Below are 24,481 nucleotides of genomic sequence, written 5' to 3'. Positions count from 1 at the left end.
TGTTATACTTAGACCAGCCAGTTTGACGTTTATACAAGAAAATTACAATCCTTTTAATTGAATGTGAAAAACTGTTATACTTAGATTACAACCATTTTGACACAATATACAAGAAAACTGTATTTAACCAAGTTTTTTAAAAATTACATTAATTTTAAGCTTGCTAATGACTAATCAATGCTATAAGTTCTAGCTCAATATTCCTAATTGGCCTTAAGATTATAAAGTGGCTGAGAATGTTCAGAAAATGAGCGAAACATGTATCATGTTTTAATCATTTAGCAATAAAGTAAGGATGAAATCCTAATTTTGTAAGCTACTTGAGTATTGAATAGGTGGAATAATAAATTTATTGTTTTTACTTTCACTAAAACCGGGCGAGTTGGACGTGCGGTCAGGGGCACGCGGCTGTGATCTTGCATCCGGGAGATAGTGGGTTCGAATCCCACTGTCGGCAGCCCTGAAGATGGTTTTCTGTGGTTTCCCATTTTCACACCAACCCCATCCCATCGTCGCCGTAAGACCTATCTGTGTCGGTGCGACGTAAAGCAAAAAAAAATCACTTAAGTGGTATGTTCCGAACTGTCAGTGGAGAGATGGTGTGGAATGACATCAGTGGACGAATAAATTTGAGTGGTCTCTTTAAAAGTAGGAAAGATCACAATATGAAGATAAAGTTGGAATTCAAGAGGACAAATTGGAGCAAATATTTGTTTATAGGGAGGGGAATTAGGGATTGGAATAACTTATCAAAGGAGATGTTTAATAAATTTCCAATTTCTTTGCAATCATTTAAGAAAAGGCTATGAAAACAACAGATAGGTAATCTGCCACCTGGGCGACTGTCCTAAATGGAGATCAGTAGTGACTGATTGATTGGTTTAAAAGTGGCATTTTCCACAGCCAAAGAAACAAACATCTATCAAGGACTTTTTAAAATGAAAGTACTGTAATAATTTTTTTTGCAAAAAGCGTGATGGTACAAAATTGTACTGTGATTTTTTTTTTGTCATTACATTATTTATCATTAAGTGGACGAAGTGCATCTATAATCATATGTGCTTTATTTTTAGGTATTATGTTGGCAATTGCTTTACAAACATTGTTTCTCCACATTCACTGTTTTCCTGCATTTATTGCTTTCTTTTTGCAATCCTGCCAAAAAAGGATGAATAGAGGTTCCATTATATAGATATTTGAAAAGAGGAAAGAGGAAAATGTAATACGAGTAGTCTACACCCTGATATCATTTCAAATAAAACAATTTTTATTGAAGTAAGTCAACAATATCTATTCGCATACTTTTATTCCATAACATTTTACATTATTTACAGTGTTCACAGGAAAGGCTATGAGGACAAACTAAAAAAATCTCCAGGTATCTCACTTCTTTTCCTCGACTTTCTCAGGGCCAACAGGAACTTCCTCAACAGCTGGAGGAGCATCACGGAAGTTGGGAAATTGTTCCCAAGGTGCAGAGAGTTCAAAGCGACGGAACTCCTGAGCCAATTCTAGAGGCTCAACAACAACACGTTTCTTCTCATCATCATAGCGAACCTGAAATATAAAATTTTAATTTTTACAAAACAGGAAAATGGACAGATACAGTTTTTTAAAAGTAAACAAAGATATTGAAAAATTCTTCTAGTGTGATTGGGGTTGGGTTCATTTTTTAGAAATGTCAGCTTCATTAATGATGTAGTATAAAAGAAATGGCGTATGGCTTTTAGTGCCGGGAGTGTCCGGCTCGCCAGGCTTTTGATTTGACTCCCGTAGGCGACCTGCGCATCATGATGAGGATGAAATGATGAACACGACACATACACCCAATCCCCATGCCAGCGAAATTAACCAATGATGGTTAAAATTCCCGACCCCGCTGGGAATCGAACCAAGGACCCCTGTGACCAAAGGCCAGCACGCTAACCATTTAGCCATGGAGCCGGACAATGATGTGGTAGGTCTTCTCAAGCGGTCTAGCTGGATTTATCTCAACAAAGTGAGGGCTGAGAAGTTCTTTGCATACCTGAGCAGAGCTCATATGACCTCTTGATTACTGCTGCCAAGCTTCTTTTACCAAGCAGTTCACCTACTTATGAGATGTGAAACTACAGCTGGGATACTGGTTAATAAATTTTAAACTGAGAAAGTTGGCTATACAGTTTGGATCACGTAATGTGAGCTTGCATTTGGGAGACAGTGGGTTTGAACCCCACTGTCGACAGCCCTGAAGATGGTTTATCATGATCTCCCATTTTCACACCAAGCAAATGCTGGGGCCGTACCTTACTTAAGGCCAAAATTGCTTCTTTTAAATTCCTAGTTCTGCCCTATTCCAACACTTTTCAAGTCATCCAGAAAAAGAAAGTCTGTTGAAGAAAAGAGGAAATTTCACAAAAGATGGAAGCTCAGTTATTTTCGCACAGAGGTGGATGGTAAAATTCTATGTGTTATTTGGAATGCATCTACAGTATAAGTGTTGTGAAAGAGTATAATAATAAACAGGACTGGAAGAGTATAATAATAATAAATAATAATAATAATAATAATAATAATAATAATAATAATAATAATAATAATAATAATAATAATAATAAAATAATGATACAACCTTTTTGCTTCTTTGAGTGTAAATTAAAAGAAGAACTGAAGGACATGAAAAATAAATTGCAAAGGCAACAAAGGGTATTTATAAACTTGAATACAAGAAGCGAGTCAACAGTAAAAGCCTATTATGAAATCAACTGTTTACCAACAAAAAATTCCAATTTTTTTAGTGATGGCTTCAAGGTTAATATGTTCACTCCTTTATTGCTGACCTTAGTTTACTTCTAATTCTAACATTTCATGCTCGTCAGTGTCATTTGCACCAATCACATCAATTAAGCAAGGAACTCCATGTCCATCATTGTTTAATACAGTTTCTTCCTTTTGATACTATCAAAAGCCTGCAAGAAATCCTCAAATAACTGATGTACAGCCACATCATATTCACAGCACTTCATTATTTGCCACTCAGTAAGGGTTTGGTCTGATGTTTATCTACCCGGTCGAAAGCCACTCTGGTAGTCACCCAGAGATGCCAACGATTACGATTCAATCGCAATAATTACGAATTGCCCATCATAATTACGCCTTTACGAATCACACACCACAAATTACGATTTTTTGTTGATTTTTAAATCTAAGTGTATGAAATGATCAAAAGGGTATGCAAGGAATGCTATTACAGCTTGAATTATCAGAATATTATTTTTGGATTTCTCAGTAATAATTTAACCCCTTTCCTGTCCTTCATTTAAGAACATACATACATACATACATACATTATCATTATAGACTGTTATGCCTTTCAGCGTTCAGTCAGCAAGCCTCTGTGAATTTACTAAAGGTCGCCACAATCCTCGATTTGCAACTAGTGTTGTGGCCTCATTTAGTTCTATACCTCTTATCTTTAAATCATTAGAAACCGAGTCTAACCATCGTCGTCTTGGTCTACCTCTACTTCTCTTACCCTCCATAGCAGAGTCCATTATTCTCCAAGGTAACCTATCCTCCTCCATTCGCCTCACATGACCCCACCACCGAAGCCGGTTTATGCGTACAGCTTCATCCATCGAGTTCATTCCTAAATTAGCCTTTATCTCCTCATTCTGAGTACCCTCCGGCCATTGTTCCCACCTGTCTGTACCAGCAATCATTCTTGCTACTTTCATGTCTGTTACTTCTAACTTATGAATAAGATATCCTGAGTCCACCCAGCTTTCGCTCCCGCAAAGCAAAGTTGGTCTGAAAACAGACCGATGTAAAGATAGTTTCGTCTGGGAGCTGACTTCCTTCTTACAGAATACTGTTGATCGCAGCTGCGAGCTCACTGCATTAGCTTTACGACACCTTGATTCAATCTCACTTACTATATTACCATCCTGGGAGAACACACAACCTAAATACTTGAAATGATTGACCTGTTCTAGCTTTGTATCTGACATTCAATTCTGTTGAATTTCTTACCTACTGACTTCAATTTAGTCTTCGAGAGGCTAATTTTCATACCATACTCATTGCACCCATTTTCAAGTTCCAAGATATTAGACTGTAGGCTTTCGGCACAGTCTGCCATTAAGACCAAATCGTCAACATTGGCCAGACTGCTTACTACATTTCCACCTAACTGAAACACTCCCTGCCATTTTATACCTTTCAGCAGATGATCCATGTAAACTACGAACAGCAAAGGTGAAAGATTAAAGCCTTGTCTAACCTCTGTAAGTACCCTGAACCAAGAACTCATTCTACCATAAATTCTCACTGAAGCCCAATTGTCAACATAAATGCCTTTGATTGCTTTTACTAATCTGCCTTTTATTCCATAGTCCCCCAGTATGGCGAACATCTTTTCCCTCTGTACACTGTCATAGGCTTTCTCTAGATCTAAGAAACATAAACACAACTGCCTATTCCTCTCGTAGCATTTTTCAATTACCTGGCGCATACTGAAAATCTGATCCTGACAGCCTCTCTGTGGTCTGAAACCACACTGGTTTTCATCCAACTTCCTCTCAACGACTGATCGCACACTCCCTTCCAAGATGCCAGTGAATACTTTGCCTAATCAATGAGATACCTCGATAGTTGTTGCGATCCTTCCTTTTCCCTTGCTTATAGATGGGTGCGATTACTGCTTCTGCCCAATCTGAAGGTACCTTACAAACACTCCATGCTAATTTTACTACTCTATGAAGCCATTTCATCCCTGCCTTCCCACTATACTTCACCATTTCAGGTCTAATTTCATCTATTATGCTCCCTTATGACAATGGAGTTTATTTACCATCCTTTCCACTTCCTCAAGCATAATTTCACCAACATCATTTTCCTCCTCCCCATGAGCTTGGCTGTTCACAACACTACCAGTATGATTTCCTTTTACATTGAGAAGACGTTCAAAATATTCCCTCCACCTCTCCAGTGATTCATTCCCCTCCCTTCCTAAGATTCTTTATTACTGTCCAGAAAGGTTTACCTGCTGCTTGACCTAGCCTTTCCAGGTTGTTACCAAAATCTTACCAGGACTTCTTTTTGGATTCAACAATTATTTGTTTCGCTCTGTTTCTTTCATCTATGTACAACTCCCTGTCTGCCTCGGCCCTTTTTAGAGCCATTTCTGAAAAGCCTTCTTTTTACGTTTACAAGCTGCTCTCACTCCATCATTCCACCAGGATGTTCACCTTTTCCCATCTTTATACACAGTTGTTTCTAGGCATTCCCTTGCTGTTTCTACTATAGCATCCCTGTATGCCACCCATTCACTTTCTATATCCTGAACCTGCTTACTGTCTACTGTTCGAAACTTCTCACTAATCATATCCATGTACTTCCGTCTAATTTCCTCGTCCTGGAGATTTTCTACCCTTATTCGTTTGCAGACAGATTTCACTTTCTCTACCCTAGGCCTAGAGCTACTTAGTTCACTACAATTCAGATAGTGGTCTGTATCATCGAGAAATCCACGGAAAACTCGTACATTCCTAACAGATTTCCTGAATTCGAAGTCTGTTAAGATATAGTCTATTATGGATCTGGTACACCTAGCCTCCCATGTGTAGCGGTGAATAGCCTTATGCTTGAAGAATATATTCGTATCTGCTAAACCCATACTAGCACAGAAGTCCAGCAAACGCTTCCCATTCCCATTAGCTTCCATATCTTCCCCACATTTACCAATCACCCTTTCGTATCCTTCAGTTCTATTCCCAACTCTCGCATTGAAATCGCCCATTAGCACTATTCTATCCTTGCTGTTGACCCTGACCACGATATCACTCAATGGGTGGTATGAATAAAAATGAGAATATAGTATGTACTCAACTTTTCAGAGAATATACGCCACTTGATAAGAATAAAGTTCTTGAGAATGTACTCACTAGTTGAGTATATACTCATGTTATGGAGGTGGTGGAGTATATACTCTCCTTCCCAAGAGTATGAGAGTAGATTCTCACTTTGTTTTGAGTATGGCTGATAGTTGCCTCAAACATGAGTATATAGTCATTTCTTGCTTTTGGGAGAAAGATTTAAGAACATGGCTCAAAAATGTATGCAAAACAATTTATTTTTTAAAATATATATACTCGACTATCATTCTTTCATCTCTGAATTTAACTTTTTTTTCTGTGAGTTCCAACACTCTTATCTGCTTTAACAGCACCAAGCGCTGCACGTCTGTATTATTTAGAGTTCTGGTTTCGTCATTTTTGTAGTCGTCCAAAACACTTCCGTTTAGGGGTGGCTATATTTGGAGAGTTCACGATTTCTACAGGACTCCCTCCTTCTCCTCCCTCTTCCAATACTACAAATTCCACTACAGGTGGAGGAATGTGTTCTGGCTGAACTTCAGGAAGCCCTACTCCAATCGCAGTTGCTCCTACGAAAAAAAAACGAAAAACGTTTTAATTCACTAATTCAGTTTTCTACGGGCAATTGAATTAAACGGAGCTAAAGTCCCAGGCCCAGGATTCAAACCCGGATACCCTGAACCAAAGGCCTAGGTGCTATTTGGTTCTTATAAAGCAATAAATAGAAATATAAAGTTTGTAGTGTACTTTCTACAACCTCTATAAACCTGTTCAAGAAAATAATCGTGAATATACTTTCGGAACATACCTGGAATTCGTGTCAACAATGTTGGGTTAGTATCCCCATCCAACAGCTCATGGATAATATTCTCCCAGTCCTTCAGCACTATCCTTTTATTCCCCGTTTGGTTTACGTCACACTTTTGTTTCACCCTCATTTTCATATTGTTTATCCTTTTCGTTATGGTGCCAATCTCAACTTTCTTGCCGCACATGGCCATCAGTTTCGTTTGAATTGCCTCCAACGATTCGGATTTTTCTTTCCGAACCGCCGGCAGTTGGGAATTACTAAAAAGTACCGCACTGTATTCGCAAATGTTGTCGGATGAATACTTTCCATATCGATGAACTTGACGAACGAACAATCAGTGCAAACTATAAACTAAACCGGATCCAGTTGAGGTTATGTTGTGATTGGAACCAAACATGTTAACAGTTGACGATTGTACACAACATGAGTATCTACTCAGTTTCAAACGATCCACATGGCGGTGCGCTTGAGTATCTACTCCATCAGAGGAGAACCTTTTTATTCTTACCAAATAGAGTACATACTACTTGGGCTGAGAATATACTCTTACTAAATGCTCATGCTCATGAGTATATAATTTGAGTAAGTACTCACGTTTTATTCATACCACCCAAAGCTTCATAAAACTTGTCAGCTTCACCCTCATCCGCACCCTCACATGGTGAATACACGGACACAATTCTAGTCCTAATTCCTCCAACTGACAAATCTACCCACATCATTCGCTCATTAACGTGCCTAACAGAAACTATGTTCCGCGCAATGGTATTCCTGATAAAGAGCCCTACCCCAGACTCTGCCCTTACCTTTCTAACACCCGTCAAGTACACTTTATAATCTCCTATATCTTCCTCGTTATCTCCCCTTACCCGAATATCACTTACTCCTAGCACATCCAGATGCATCCTCTTTGCTGACTCAGCCAGTTCTACTTACTTTCTTCCATAAGCCCCATTAATATTGATAGCTCCGCATCGAATTCCATTTTGTTCGCCAAGCTGTTTCCAAGGAGTCCCTCGCCTGTCAAATGGGAGTGGGACTCCGTTACTCCCATAGGTCCGAGGCTTGCTTAAAATGTTCTGAGCTCGGTAGATTCATGAAGCAGGATGCTACCCTACTTGCACATAGTCCAAGTGAGGATCTCTCCTCTAACGGGTTATGGACCATCGGTGGATTGTATAGTCCTAGCCGCCTGAGCACAAGGAGGGCCATGACTCAGAATATGTCCGAGATGCCCACTCCCATTCCATAGCAACTGGTATCCCGACTCTCAGGACCACTTACTAGGCCACTCAGCCATTGCCCATGGTTCACGAACTAGGACGTGACTACAGTAACCCACAAACAACGAGTGTGTGCTTCCAGTACCGGAAAAAAAGGCACCTGTGATGTGGTATATCCTGCAGAGTTGTTGTCTTTGTCCGTCACATGATCAGACTTCCATGCAAGTATGCGAGTTCTTTTGTTTTTGTTTTGGCAGCAAAGTGGTGACAAACTCCGTTTCATTGTGAATACTGTGTGCGTGACTGTTGAAGAAGTATATATTGCGATTTTGGTTGCCAAATTTACATATAGTGCTCTTCTAGGATATATGCTTATCGTGTGTTATGAAATGCAAAAGTTTAAAATAATGAAGCAATTTCTTGGGCAGGAAAATACGTGTGATGACGTTACCGTGATTAGTGAAGCTAGTAATAAACCAAAAATAGTTCAACAATTTAGGGAGGAATACTCGAAGGAATGGCCCTGTTTACTGTGTTTCAAAATCTCATTCACACGTGTTTTATAGTGTATGTAGCCACGATTTTTCAGATGCGCGTGATGAGGACGAACAAGACTGAATTCCATGCTTATATGGCCCTCCGAACTGTTAAGTGCTCTGTTAGTGCAGATGATGCACATGATATGAAAAGAAAAAGCATGCCACCATTGTACGTTCACCAAACAGGAAGTACAAGCTGCTAAGGGAGCAACTACAGTACTCAACAAAAGAAATGATCCTTCAACCTCCACTCAGATCTGTACTGCAGATCACCTGTTATTTTAGCAGGTAAGAATCATACACTCTTTATATGACAGTCTTTGAATATGTTACATCCGACTGAACTGTATGTTGAATGATATGTAAGTTGGTAAGATCACAGGGAAAAAATTCTACGGCCGCCGCCACCGCCCCTGCACTAAAGGCTGCATTACGAATTGCCTTTCTTGAAAGTTGGCATCTCTGGTCCCCTAGTACCTGTTCAACCAGTGGAGCGAGTCTCATAAGATAAAACCTTGGCTAAGATGTTATCAATCACACTAGGCCAATATATACATTATAATTTTCAAATTTGCTTTTATCTTTATTCTTATGAATTGGGCAAATAATCGCTAAGCTCCAATGCTGCAGCATTTATTCTTCTTTCCACACTTCTACAATCAGCCAGTAAACAAGGTGTATCAGCTATTCACCCCCATATTTGATCATCTCAGTTGAAACATCACTTCCTGGAGTCTTATTATTCTTCAAGTACTTAATTTGCCGCCCTCACTTCTCTATGGATAGTGCAGGTACCAGTTTTAATTCTAGACTTGGATTCTACCAAGGCTGGCCTTCCTTTTCTTCATCTTGTTCCAGTGTAATAGACTCTGCAGCAACATTCAGCAGTTCACTGAAATATTCAGCCCAAGCAATCATATTTCCTTCTTTACCTCTACTCTTTCAGTCTTTTCTTCTACCCATAATATTTCATCAGCAGTTTCCTGCATAGTATCCCTCATTAAAATCCATTCTCTTTTGATGTTTTTCACTGTCCAGTTTCTTTGTTGTTTAGCCTCAAATTTCTTCTCCAGCCTGATTTCATTCATATTGTTGGGCAGTTTCCTTAACTTTCAATTTTGAGACCATATATCTCCCAGGAGCTCTCTCTTTCTTAGCAGATTTACAGACTGCAATCTGTTGCTTGTATTTCAGACTTAATTATTTTAACCCTAATGGTCAAACAATTGTCCGTATTGACTTCAACTTAATCATATAATCCTATATTTAACACTTATTCCACCTTGTCAATATATTTAACAGTTTACCGTCATTAAAATTCGTACATGTTTTGAGAAGCTCTCTTCTTCAACGGCGTATACTACCAAAATATTCTTGGACATGTTACACATATATAACCTCAAATCCCTAATCGTACCTCATTAACATAATTTTAGATATCCATAAAACTGTTGAAAAATTTGATTAAACGATCTAAAATTTTAGCAGTCTCTTCTTATGAGAACAAACATCAAATCAGTTCTTGTATTTTCATTAACAATATAAAGTCTATAAAGAAATAAAATAAAATGATAAAAATGATCAAATGATAAGTTGAAATGTTCATTTACTGACTTAACACTAAGTGTGTCACCTTGTAAAAAGAACAACCTTAATTAAAATTCAAAAACAAAAAATAATAAAAATCATTAAAGGAATTAGTATTTATATAATTAAATAAAGATGAGTTGAAAACATTAATTAATAGCGCAGCTCCTTCTGTCTCGAACTATCTCCTTTCACTCGTACCATATAAAGGTCCAAATCATAGTCAGCTCCTCTATAAAACTGTCAACTTGCAGGATATAGATGGGTGTCTCCTACAGATTATCAGAGGGTCTATTTGATTAAAGGTACTACCATCTGGTGAACACCAAGTGGCTTTCCTGATATTCTTTTTCTGAAAACATCTACTCTTCACCACCATCGAGTTTCCCTTGGCAAAATCAATCATCCTCTGACCATTATCATTTGACGCATCATGCAAGATTTCCTTCTCAACTGTCTCCCTATAGACTACTACTTTTTCCACCTTAACCAATGAATTTTCCAAGTATGATTTTGACATCTTGTCTTGGGATGCGTTCCATTTCTTGTTTCAATTGTCCTTTGAACATCTATTTCTCTTCATCCACATCATCTGTAGGCAGATATTCACACACAAAGGTGACATTGAAAAAAATGGGCATTTATCCTTACAGTACATATTCTTTACAGGCTTAAACATAACCGCTGACTTATATCTGTTGTATATATGTTGGGTATTCAGCCCAAAATCTGGTTTAATCCTCCACAGCTCTGCCAACAGCTGTCATACATAGCATAGGTGTCACTGAAGAGGCATACTAGGGAAATGAGGAATGAGGTAGTTTCCCGTTGCTTTCCTCACCGGACCAGAAGTTGCTATTCCATATCAGTGTGCCAAGCCCACTGAGATGCATGCACCAAAATAAACCAATGAGCAACATTTTCACACCATTCATAACAGGGACTGGCTGCATAAGGAATTGTATTACTAGCATCACTCATACCTCAGTCACTTTCATATTGTCAAAGCCAAGGATGAGACTGAGACAGACAGGTCAATGAAAGTAACAAATTTATTCTAGCCCATACCAGATAAACATAGCGCAAAAATTCTGTACCACCTACTGTACCTCTCTCTCACTGCTCCACTATGCAGAATTGTATATTTACTATTTCTAAAAACAGCCTTTCTCTTCTACCTGGCTTCCTGAAGCACTGCTAATCCAATATTGTACTTTTCCCTTTCTTGTTTCAGACTGTTTAGAAATCCTGATTTATTCAAGGTTCATATATTTCAAGTGGGTATGTACCTTTGAACTGTCCAGCTTGGTACACCCTACCGGGAGCTTACATTCCCACCAGCATAGCTCTCAGGATCACCTAGGCACACAAACTCCCACAATGCGATACGATGAAGATACCAGTGTGGGAGCATTCAGTATTTATCCTATTGTATTATCTACCCGAGCCTAAAGAATATTTAGCTCAGCCACTATTTTCTTCATTTGCATCTATTTGTGGTGCAATAATGTTCATTTCTTTCAGCAAGCAATTCCCTTAGCCAATTCAATCGGTCTATTTGGACGTAAACATAATTTTTTTCCAATTTTATTAAAGACAGGATGTTCCACATTAGATATTTCCTACACTGCTGTAGAGAAGTCTAATGAGGCAACTTTTATGAGCAATTTTAAGGACCCTCCTCTCCTGTAAAATAAATTTGAAAAATATTACTCTCTAAATATGTCCTTCGACATATTTCTCATATGAATGGCTAAAATGAAGAGAAATTAACCTTTGGTTCTGTTTATAGATATCTACAGAAAGCAGTGAAGATAGATGGCACTGCCACACAACGGAGAATAAATTTACAACAAATATAATATAAATAGGGTATTATATTTGTTTACAGTAACTAGTCTCGAACGGTTTGGTGCAACTAACATGGCAACCGCACATGTCCCGATGGCTTCAACTCAGGGACCACATTGGCGACTCTATTTTTCCGTGCTCTATCCATGCACATGCATCCCTCTGACTAGCCGGCAACAAACAAATTCTGGTTATGATGTTAACATCTCTCCGAGTCTGGTCTTTCTACAACCAGAGATAATAAATTTTGACCTGAAATCTACAAACGATCAACTGTTGAGCACAAACTCATACTACCGGAAAAAATCAAATAGTTTCAAAATGGAAACTGTGCACATACTTTTCGCTAACTGCTCTAAAAATCGCTTATTCTTCGGGGGAAAAAAAAAATCATGAGATTATACAAAATTAATGATGTTTCGAGAGTTCAAATAACTAAAAGAAAGGTTAGTTTTATACGTGTAATTGCTACTGATACTACAACCATTTGTTTTCTCAAAATCTGCAACCGCAAAATATTCCATTCTCTAATTATAACAAAGAAATACTGGTATCAAAATTTAAATTGAATAATTCTATCCAACAGACTTCCATCAGATTGTAAGATTCTTTGAGATGTTCCGTATGTGTCTGGGCCTGAAGCCTTGTTATTTTTGCTTTTGTTATAGTATGATATATTTCCCATCTCGTTATGAGGGTGATATTTTCTGTTGTTTCTGTGGCATAATATTCATATGCTGGGTCCTTATGTCTGATGTTTAGAAGTGTCAAAATGATTTTCCCACTGTCGATGGTCTCGGTTTTCTGAGTGCTATGAAAGGATCTTTTTGGGTATCGGGAAGACAGCACCATCAAGACTGACCTATGTCTTACTAAAAGAAACTTTCTTCATAGAAGACAACAGAATGCAGATACACCTGCCAAACACTACGGCCTATGAGAGCACATTCCAAATTCTCATAGGAAAAATGCAGCTATATTTGGATCGACTTTTATTCAACAGACGCCATAATGACAGGTGATGAAAACAAGGAAATTATGAGCTTCGACACGTAATAACGCGATACGCACCACGTGGTTTTCATCACAAGTTCTGCCAAAATAAGAGATTTCAACACCTGAATGAAAATTGTGTGAGAATTGTGTACACTGTGAAAAATATCACACAAATATCTGCAGTAAAAGACAAATATCAATAACAAGACTAGGACTAGAGTAATGTAATATAGTTTTTGTATTTTGCACATTGTGCGCATTTTCGTTAATAATAAAATTTTAATTTGTAATTTTTCATCTGAAGTTTGTATGAAAAGAAAAAAATCTGAAAAAATAAAAATTGCTCCATAGTTTCAGATGTAACTGACCAACTGTACAGCATTTAGGACAGCCAAATTTTCAAGAAGAAAATTTTATATAAGGTTCGTAAAGAAACAGAAAAATACATAAAATTTGGAGATATGTTTTTAAAAACAAATTTATTTCACTTACCTCAACATATCCACTGAGTGGAAAATCCTTTCTAAACGGATGGCCTTCAAATCCATAATCAGTCAAGATACGTCGAAGATCTGGATGGTTAGCAAAGAACACTCCATACATATCCCAAATCTCTCTCTCATACCAATTGGCAGCCTTAAACACATCATTTACGGAGTCAATGGGTGACAGCTCATCTGTGTAGGTTTTGACTCGAATTCGGGAGTTGAATCGCAAAGAAAGGAGGTTGTATATGACCTGTACGAAAAGTGAACCAATTATAAGTATAAACCTCATGCTAAAAGGGAAAAGGAGAGGTCACAATTTGTTGGTTAGTATACAGAAAACATTCATAAGGGAAAACGGGAAGCACAGTGGTCAATTACAAGGGGAAGAGAGGAAACACTAAGTACAATGTAGCTATGATTACATTCAATGTCCAAGGACAAAGGATCGAATTCTAACACAGTCAACTGAGATTAAGAACTTAAAGGTGCAAGAAGATTAAGTAACATTTTAAAATCTCTTACGAGCATAATGTCAACTCTTCAATTTCTATTTATGATCATCAACAATTAGAGGGGGGCCTTAAATGAACACCAGTTTTGTTATTAAATTCACACAAACTGAATCATTTAATACAGGCACACCAACAAAGGTTATTGTCATTCTCACAAACAACATTAAAAACAGCAATTATTGATAATTATTTTGTATTCCTCATTTATAAAAAATTGTGAGTTTGTATATGGAGGGAAATCTCAGGAACCACTCAACCAATTTCACTAATTCTTTCACCATTACACCAATTATTACTTTACAATTGAAAAATTTTTGTTATGTCCTCCTGTTCAATACATAAACGTGTTTCAGCTCATTTTTAATGATACTCTTTCAACATCAATTCATGTAGCTTTTAATATACTGAAGATGGCTCAAAATGAACTGAAACAAGTTTGATTAAAAATAACCCCATCAAAAGATGGATACATGTACTGAACAGAATGACGTAACAAAAACCTGTCTATTGTAAAATGAAAACTGTCAATATGGAATGATACTAATGCCAATCATTAACTTCAAAATTTTCATGACCGCACTGTAATCGAAACTGATTTTCAATCTATTAGTTCGTGTTACGTACATTTAGTACGCGGCCTCACATGGCGTGGCTTCATGACGCCAAGTTCATTTTCGAACTCAACACCATTCATAACTTCAACAGAATGACCAAAAATAGAAAAACAGGTTAGCTGATCACATTAAATCCCAAGCATCACTGTAAGGTTCATGCTGAGAAGCTGAAATGTAATTACTTTCTGTGTTTAAGACCTTGAAATTACAAACCATTGAGAAATGAACAAATCATCATATGGTGATACCTCTCCCTTTCACTGATGTTAACTTCACTACTGGATGATCATGTTGAATTCAGTTAATTCCAGTTGTTTCATTCAAACTCAAATTTGCACAATTGGGATTAACCCAGCTTCATTCTAACACTCAGACAGCGTGACATGATGGAGGTCACTTGACGAAACTAACTCCTGAGACAACCTGACACCCTCTAGATCACATTCACCACACAAGCAAGAGACAGACCAGCACATGCACATATGATCACTTACAGTAGCACTGTGAGATAGCACTCCAATGCTCATTTGAGAATACTGGAGCACTTCACAGGCAAGTTAGTATGACCGTTATGTCATGGTAATTAATTGAGTAGGTGAACGACATACAATCTTACTAGTGTCACAAATTTCAAATGTTCAGTTGTGTCCAGAATTGATTTAGGTTCAATTGTTCCACCTCAATTAACACACAAAATGATTGAAAACCTTCCTAACTACTGGTAAAATTACACCATAAGAATTTCCTAGAGGATTTTAAAATTTACAGAGCAAACAACAAACTTTAAGAGTGACAGAAAACAACATTGAACAGTAAACAAACCATTTGAGTGAATTAACTTCCTTCTAAATGATAAAATACTTGTCATCGTACATTTTGAAGACCTTTGACTAAACTAATGGTTTTGGCTATAGGGATGCTGGTGTAAATTTTGGTGATGTTGAACGAATGCATGGTATGGTGTGAATTTAAGTTATTAAGTTCTCTGCTGGTGTTACTGAATTTCACTGATTTTTTGACAGAAGTTCTATTTAAAACTTTATAATGTTTCGTCAAGAATTTCTGTATAAAACAGGAAATATTATCATCAAAACCGACATTCAACCTATTAGGTCATGTTACGTACATTTAGTACGTGTTGAAGAGATGTTAAGTACAGAACAAAAATGGCCAACTGGACACCAATGAGATCCGAACCTATATAACACAAACTAATAGGTTGAAAGTTGGTTTTGATTACAATGTGGTTGTGAAAATTCAATACTGATTGACTTGGCCTTCAACGGGCGACTTAAACACACTACAGTGTGATGGCAGTAGTACCAGACCTGTAGCTTAGGTCCTTTCCAACAGAACAAAGATGGCCTAGGCCACCATAGCTCAATTGGTAGAGCAACCGAAGCAAAATTGGGAGGTTGTCCGTTCGGATCCCACTGGTGTCCGGTTGGCCATTTTTGTTCCGTACTTAACATCTCTTCAATATGTACTAAATGTATGTATCATGACTTAATAGGTTGAATGTCGGTTTTGATGATAATATTTCCTGTTTTATACAGAAATTCTTGACGAAACATTATAAAGTTTCAAATAGAACTTCCGTCAAAAATTCAGTGAAATTCAGTAACACCAGCAAAGAACTTAAGAATTTAAATTCACACCATACCATGCATTCCCAAAATTTGCACCAACATCCCTATAGCCAAAACCGTTAGTTTAGTCAAAGGTCTTCAAAATGTACGATGATAAGTATTTTCTCCCTTAGAAGGAAGTTAATTCACTCAAAAATGGTTTGTTTACTGTTCAATGTTGTTTGCTGTCACCCTTAAAGTTTGTTGTTTGCTCTGTAAATCTTAAAATCCTCTAGGAAAGTCTTATGGTGTAATTTTACCAGTAGTTAGGAAGGTTTTCAATCATTTTGTGTGTTAATTGAGGTGGAACAATTGAGCCTAAATCAATTCTGGACACAACTGAACATTTGAAATTTATGTCACTAGTAAGATTGTATGTCGTTCACCTACTCAATTAATTGCCATGACATAACGGTCATACTTGCAACGGATAGCCGCACTGCATACGTTATGAACTTGCCTGTGCAATGCTCCAGTATTCTCAAATGAGCATTGGAGTGCTATCTTACAGTGCTACTGTAAGCGATCATATGTGCATGTGCTTGTCTGTCTCTTGCTTGTGTGGTGAATGTGATTTAGAGAGCGTCAGGTTGTCTCAGGAGTTGGTTTCGTCAAGTGACCTCCATCATGTCACGCTGTCTGGGTGTTAGAATGAAGCTGGGTTTATCCCAGTTGTGCAAATTTGAGTTCGAATGAAACAACTGGATTTAACTGAATTCAACATGATCATCCAGTAGTGGAAGTTAACATCAGTGAAAGGGAGAGGTATCACCATATGATGATTTGTTCATTTCTCAATGGTTTGTAATTTCAAGGTCTTAAACACAGAAAGTAACTACATTTCAGCTTCTCAGCATGAACCTTACAGTGATGCTTGGGATTTAATGTGATCAGCTAACCTGTTTTTCTATTTTTGGTCATTCTGTTGAAGTTATGAATGGTGTTGAGTTCGAAAATGAACTTGGCATCATGAAGCCACGCCATGTGAGGCCGCGTTTGTTTTTTATGTATTCATATTAAATTGAACTCCTAAATGCACACTTCCTTGGTTTTCCCCTAATTAAATCAGTTCAACATATTAAGAGAAATTAAATCATATTAATTTTATTTACTTTCTTTGAGCAGTGTCACTGCTCAGAGACTTAATGATAACGATAGGAGTTACGTAACTTTACTATATATTTCTGTCAAGTTGGATTTGTGGGTTTGCCTTTCCGAATTGTATTGACCGTTATATTAATTGAAAATGTAAACATTTATCCTGGAAGCTAAGTCAGGTCTTACACTTTATATCATGTTGTAATTTTATTGCAGTGTATTCATCCCAGTATCAATTGTGTAACACCACTCAGGTTTCAATCCGTTCTTTGAATACCTATGAATTAAACGTCAAGGTGTGGTGGTCCTTATGATTTTTCATTTTGAGCTTCCCTTTTTATGGTTACATCTGCTAATCTGTTTCCCTGCTGGAAGGTTTATGTTCAAGTCTTAATGATTGATATTGATTTTTATTTAAGCAATATGCTTTTATTAATTTAAACATTTTATTTGATCCTCCATGAAAGAGGTAATTACCGTTAATTTAAAATGCCTTTTAATTATTATCTTGTTTCCTAAATCATGTTCTGGCAATTTTATGATGAAATATTTAATTTTAGGCTATACCTTTTATCCTTCGTGAAGCTTGAGGCGCTCCTTTTGTTTAAATGTTTTTCTCCGAGGCATTACTGGACTCTTACTTCCCTTCTTTTGTTTTGTCTTGTATGGGTGAATTCTATTGTGTCTAGATCACCTGTAATATTTCTGATTGTAATCTTGTTCCCTTGTGTGGGTGGGCATGTTTTGTTTTTCCTGGGTAATAAGGGGGATTGCTGTTGTTGACTGTGACTGTTGTGGGTGTAACTGGCCTCGGTGGATTATTTTTTAAATTTTATGGGCTTTTCAGAAGTTATGGTTGATACTGCTCAATATTTTACTTAATCTATGCTCATGTTTCTATTTGTAATGGTTATTGTCTCCTATTTAATTAATTGTATGGGATTTTGATTAGTATTGCTAAGGGATCCAAATAGTTATCAAATTAAGTTCATTTATTAGTTAGAATTATATTTCCTTCGTCTTAAATTATCAATGAGTTACGTTCTCATCTCATATTTAATTGTATTATTTTTACTACCATTAAATTTATTTTTACAATTATTGCTGGTTATTATTCATGTTTATTTTGGTACAAGTTTCCTTTGGATTTTTCACTACCTTTTTTTTTTATTGGAGTGGGTTTTTCAGCACTGTTTTCCTGTGGGCTGTTCTTGGAGAAAGGAGGTTATAATGACTTGAGAATCTGTAGCCTGGTATTGATCCAGATGATATTAGCTTCTGCAGTTTGTGTTACTGGATGGATTTCAAACTTGTGATTGGGCTCTGTATTTGATTTAGGCAGAATTAGGGTACTTGCGATGGTAGAGTCAAGCCCATTTTATGTGGTAGAAACCACTCAAGCCTTTTGAATAAGCTCTGTTAAGAGTTGTTGAGTTATGATGCTATGAAGTTTTTAAAAATATTTTAAAAATATTTTATTTACAATTTGGTTAAAGTCGAACAGTCACCGATATGTCTTGTGGCGACGATGGAGGAGGAAAGGGCTAGGAGTGGGAAGGAATCGACCGTAGCTATGATTAAGGTACAACCATGGCATTTGCCTGGTGTGAAAATGGGAAACCATGGAAAACTATATTCAAAGCTACCGACAGTGGGTTTCAAACCCATTACCTCCCAAATGCAAGCTGTCAGCTGGGTGATCCAAACTGAGCAGAAGTTATGAAGTAAAAGCCAGGTAATAATCATGGTTTCCAGTTGACAATGCATTCCTAGTAGCAGTCCTGGAGAAGTGGTGTATTTATCTAAGGCATGTTGTTTATGAATATTCATGAGGCAGATTCTTTTTCTCTGGTTATTAGTGAATTTCTTCATGTGTGTTATCTAAGAATCTGTACTCGAGCAGATTTAACATGTATTCTCTCAGCAAGTCAAGAGTGTGGAGATGAGGTTATGGTAGTGTAGCCTTCGACGATTAAAAGTTATGCTAGTTTGTTTTGAAATTTAAATGTTACATAGCTAGGAATTTCTCCTGAGCTACTTCAGTGTGAATACCTCCTCCATGGATCTTACAATTTCTACACTACCCACAGATTTGCCATAGAAAGTTTTACTTTTGATAGTTAACCTAAACTAACAAGTATTAAATGATTTTTTCTTTCTTTTTTTTTTTTTTTGCTGGCATTCTTTTTACATTTTTACACATCAAAGGTTTCCAGTGACACAAGGATGGGGAAGGGATAGGATTGGGAAGGTAGTGGCCGTGGAATTAAGGTACAGCCCCAGCATTTGCCTCGTGTGAAAACAGGAAACCACAGAAAAAGTGTTGTTAAGCTGTGTATTTCCAACACTGGCAGTGTATAACTTTACTGCACTGTACTTGAGCGATTGAATTATTTTATTCTCTTCATTTTCTTATGTGATCCAGTGGAAAAGATAGTTGTCATTGTTGTCATTGTTGTCCGAACACTGTCAGAGCTGGCCAGTGTTAGATGTTCTGTTGGGAGTGTGATGTTAGTAGATCACAGTAGCACTTAAGTGATATCTTGATTAAGTGTTAGCTTAGTCTTTTAAATATTAAATTACTAGTTAACCCTAAAACTGCTTCAGGTTTATCTGTCAAATGCTGCAGTAATTTTACACAATGAATAGAATAAATAAAACAGTGTATGAAAGCACATCGTTATCATAATTTAACATTATCATACATCAATACAAAGATGAAAGACAGATCTACATAATTTTGATAGAAATAAAAAGTAGTTATTTTGAATTAATCATAAAAAGGATTTTAAAAAACTACTTTAAATAAAAACCATTGACTGTTCTACATTAAAAAGAATATTTTCACATAACATTTGTCTCAAAAACACAATACTGTACTCATAAAGTTCAAAGTGTATTTTTCATTACTCAACAACCAGTTTTCAATTATTTCTGTTAGTTAAGAAAAAAATCACATTGGCAGCCATTTTTCTCCATGCAACCTCAATGTCAGCATGAAAGTACTTCCACTTCTGCAGCCAAACAATAGTATTAAATCATCATTTGTTTCTCAAAGGCTTTCAAAATGAAATATGAAACTATCTAGAAACAGCACAACTTGACATTAATGCCATCTGGTGATTGACAATAAATCTAAGTTTGAATTCAGCACTGCCATCTCGATCCTCTTATACTGCCTGCTCTATGCCACTAGTTTAACACAGTAAGAAGCGAATACCAATATTCTTCAAGGCGCTGCAAGAGAGCAGATGTAGACGCACAATCATCTGTGTTATTGATGCATGCATGTGTGTGTGAAAAGCTGAGTTATTTTGTACAATGAGTAAATTTGCCTGTTCACTTCCGTTTGTACAAGTGATATTTGGTATAGAACTGTGAAATGAATTAATCATGTTGTGCTTACAGATATTTTAAAAGTTATTTGTGTACTTGTTTTCTTCCTTTTTGTGCAATTTTTTTTTTTTGGTAGAACTGAAACTAGATTTTCCCCCAAAATATTTAAACTGTTGTGCACCATTTTGCAAATTTTGGCAAAATGAAATACCGTCCAGAAGGGAATTAAGAGAAAAGTGGCTGTCAGCTATATCCAGCCAGCAGGAAACTGCTAGTTGCTTTGAATTTGTTGTGACATAGCAGAGGAGGAAATAGAAGGAAAGGGAGGAAGAGCTGAGGGAGGGAAGAGAGAGGGGAAAGTTGGAAGGAGGAAGGCGCAAGAGGAGAAGGAGGGGAACTGTTTGGAGAATCATTTGTGTGACTTATATTGAATTTTTTAGCGTAGTACTTGGATACTAAGAAAATGATAGACTCAATGAGGACATTAGTTTTATCGGGAATTCCATTCAAGTTGAAAGCAGAATTAGAAAATTGGTCTATAGATATAAAGTACTCTTCTAGGATACTGAGAAAGAGGCCTTTTTGACTGAAATAAAAAAATGTCCAGATCACATTGAATGGTGGAGAAATGATGATTAGCCTCATTAACATGGTACCCCAAAGCAGAGAATCTTTTATGATGACATCATTTACATGCTCCAACTTCTCCATGTTTGACCACTATACATACAGCTGCAATCAGCTCATCTCAGCAAGTTCTCCGACGATATTGCATGGTTTTGTCCTTACATATCTTTAGGATATCATTATACGCCCTTGACGTGCATCCTCTGGTCTCTGGAACAAAGTTTATGAAACCAGCGGTAGACTATCTTTTCTTTACTTTATTAGATTAACTATGTGTTCCTGCTACGATTTGTCTAAGTTTAATTTGTGCTACAAAATTACCCATATATAAAGTCTTTGTGTGTTGGAACACTGTAACATATCCTATGGCACCTGCAGCTACTCTCTGACATTAAGGCTACCAATTCATTCATACATGCTGTATAGGCTAAGCCTTGTCGCTCACCCTTATTTGACACAAGTGCAGTTTTGAATGCAGCTACACTGAAACCATTTTAAAGTTTCATCAATCCTGTGATCTACTAGTTTTTATTCTGAAATTCCAAATCCACTTGACCATTATCAAGTGTCTAATGTTTGGACTTTTAAATGTGTACATTAGTGTATTTTCTGTGTTTGTATTTTTGTAGTTTTAAGGAGGTTAATCCTTTTGTTTATAATGACACTATGTCCATCTAATTCCAAATTTTATGATGAATAACTGAGGACGTACGGTCGAAACTAGTACTATTTGAAAGTAAAACTATGTATTGATTAGGTGGAAGAACAAACTTAAGTTTGTAAAAAGTAAATTATATCCATCAAACGGGCCTAACCATGAAATTTATTGCTTAACTCTTTGGAGCCAGGCGGTACTGCGAGCACCCTCCCTTTACATTGCCAGAGCCGATGAGATTGGCCTTTAAATATCCTTTCGGAAGTTGCCAGAGCCGATTACATCGGCCGGCTGGAAATTCTATGATATACATAATTTTGTGGCAGTCTATAGTGACGTGCATACTTTTGTGACAATCTGTAGTAAGGGGGCTACAAGTTATTGTGTGCCTGACCTTGCTTTGGAATTTCTAAAAGGGTGTTCTAGCTTTCACAAGAGTTGTTTCCTGTGTTTACAAATACCGTTAACCGATCAGTACAAGATTGCTCCTTGCAGTGAGTGGATTCTTGACAGCAGAATGGCAAGTGGTTCACGTGATATATTTTCAGCAGGTATTGATGACGATAAATTAATGGAATATTTGGAACAATGCGAAGTGAACGCGGATGATTTATCAGATAGCGATAGTGAAGTTAGTTCAGAGAGTACTGATGAAATTATACCAGACACGCCCCCAGTATCACCACAGCTAAAGAAGAGGCGTTTATTTGTTTCTAATGGCAGTAAAGCTATTGTGAATACTGTTGTTGATGAAACTAGTGATGACGAAGGTGATGATGATGATGATGTCTCTGGAGAACATTTTGTGGAAATTTCTCCCAATGAACCTGACAACGTTCCACAGCCTCCTGTTTCGTTCATGGAAATTCCTGGACCTAAACAAGTCCCTCCGCCTGATTCTCCACCCATATCATACTTCAATTTATTTTTCACTTTTTCTCTGCTAAACCTTATAGTATATGAATAGTAACACAGTAAGGTTTCCACCTATTCAGTACTAATATGTATTTACAATGTTATAAATTACATGGAACTAGTTTCGACCCGCCTAGGGGTCATCATCAGCCATATTAAAGCATACATAAGTATTTTGTCGAATCCTAAAAACATGTTATTTTTAACTGTAATAATCGTATGGATTTTATAATTTATAGAGTGAAGTTTGGTAATGAGATGAGAAATGTTAGTATGGTACAGGTGAGTAGTAAATAATAATATATATACAAACAAGTTTGGAACAAAGTACTAGTGGGGTGCTTAGGCCCGGTTTCATCAACACATGTTAGTACTTAACAAGGTGTTAAATCATTTTAACATACGATTTAAGAAAATTTGCGTTTCATCAACAAATGTTAACATTAACAAATGTTAAACTGCGTATTAAAGTTAACATCAGCCATTTCCAATGTTAAATGGCTAACATTAGCATTTAGCAACCTGTTCCAAAATGGCTGCTGTGAATTTCGCTTTCGAGGCGAAATTGCTCTATTTAGATCTTTTACAAAACAATCCTGATCGAAGAAGAGTTCAGCGACGTAATGACTTTGAAAATTTGACGGATCCGAAATTTCTTCATAGATACAGGTTATCGAAAACAGTCCTTGCTAAGGTTGTTGACGAAATTCAAGTGAGGTTAGAATATCCTACGAAGAGAAACTTACCTCTTTCTCCAATGTTGCATGTACTGATAATATTACGAGTTTTTGCTACTGGTTATTTTCGCATAATGGCCGGGACAATGCTGGAATTTCTAAAGCCACTGTTAATAGAGTTGTTTGTCGAGTGTCTGCATCAATAGCATCCATGAGAAGGAGGTATATAACATTCCCTTCAGTAGAAGAGCGTCAGCAAATTATCCGCGACTTCTATGAAATAAGCCGTTTTCCTGGTGTTTGTTCTACGTGCAATATATTGCACACATGTAAGAATCCAATCACCTGGAGGCAATTGGGCCGAAATATATCGTAATCGAAAGGGATATTTCTCAGTTAATGTTAATGTTCAGGTGATTAGTGAGCCTAACCTCCAAATCAGGGATATACTTGCTAGGTGGTCTGGTTCTGCACACGACAATACAATATTTAATAACTCCCATATCGGAGCACAGTTTGAAGTAGGACAATTAACGAAGTGATTTTGTTAGGTGACAGCGGATACCCACTAAAAAAGTATCTGTTTACCCCATTGAAACCCTCGCGGACTTTTCCCGCGCCTCGTCCTTTTATTTTATCGTCAAGCCATCTGTGCGCTTGCACTCAATAACTTATATATATTTACTAATTCAATTAACAACTCTTTTTTCGAAGGAGGAAAGATTAGAACTACGATTCTGTTTCACTTCACGCGCCATATTTTACAGCTGTGCTCAAACAAAAGCGCATCGGAGCGCGCTGTAAAACAGCATGTTCGTACCACTGCCTCCTTGATTCGCACCAGTTCGCAATATTGGGAGATTTAACAGTCGATTAGTTAACATTTCACAAAAAAAGTTTGATGAAACGCAAGAAATCTAACAAGATGTTAAATTTCTAACTCCGTATTAACTAACTACTTGTTAGTATATATTTAACATGTGTTGATGAAACCGGGCCTTAGAGTTGTAAAATATAACCTCGTGGATGTCAGTAGTCCTCGTACTAAAGAAACGATGTAAAATGACAC

The 24,481-nt window shown here is 37.0% G+C and overlaps 1 protein-coding gene across 2 annotated transcripts in view; it reads right to left on the bottom strand.

Moving 5' to 3' along the window:
- Window positions 1-1,289: 1,289 nt before the first annotated feature.
- Window positions 1,290-24,481, bottom strand: part of ND-30 (NADH:ubiquinone oxidoreductase core subunit S3) — a 44,291-nt gene continuing 21,099 nt past the window's right edge. For both annotated transcript variants that reach the window (XM_067148480.2, XM_067148481.2), the window contains exons 4-5: window positions 13,355-13,600; window positions 1,290-1,557 (exon numbers count right to left, since the gene is read on the bottom strand). In XM_067148480.2, coding sequence (XP_067004581.2) covers window positions 1,384-1,557; window positions 13,355-13,600 — 420 coding nt within the window. In that variant the 3' untranslated portion in view covers window positions 1,290-1,383. The remainder of the gene's footprint in view (window positions 1,558-13,354; window positions 13,601-24,481) is intronic.

Source organism: Anabrus simplex, chromosome 5, assembly GCF_040414725.1.
Source record: "Anabrus simplex isolate iqAnaSimp1 chromosome 5, ASM4041472v1, whole genome shotgun sequence".
NCBI lineage: Eukaryota > Metazoa > Arthropoda > Insecta > Orthoptera > Tettigoniidae > Anabrus > Anabrus simplex.
This window is presented reverse-complemented; position numbering and strand designations above follow the sequence as displayed.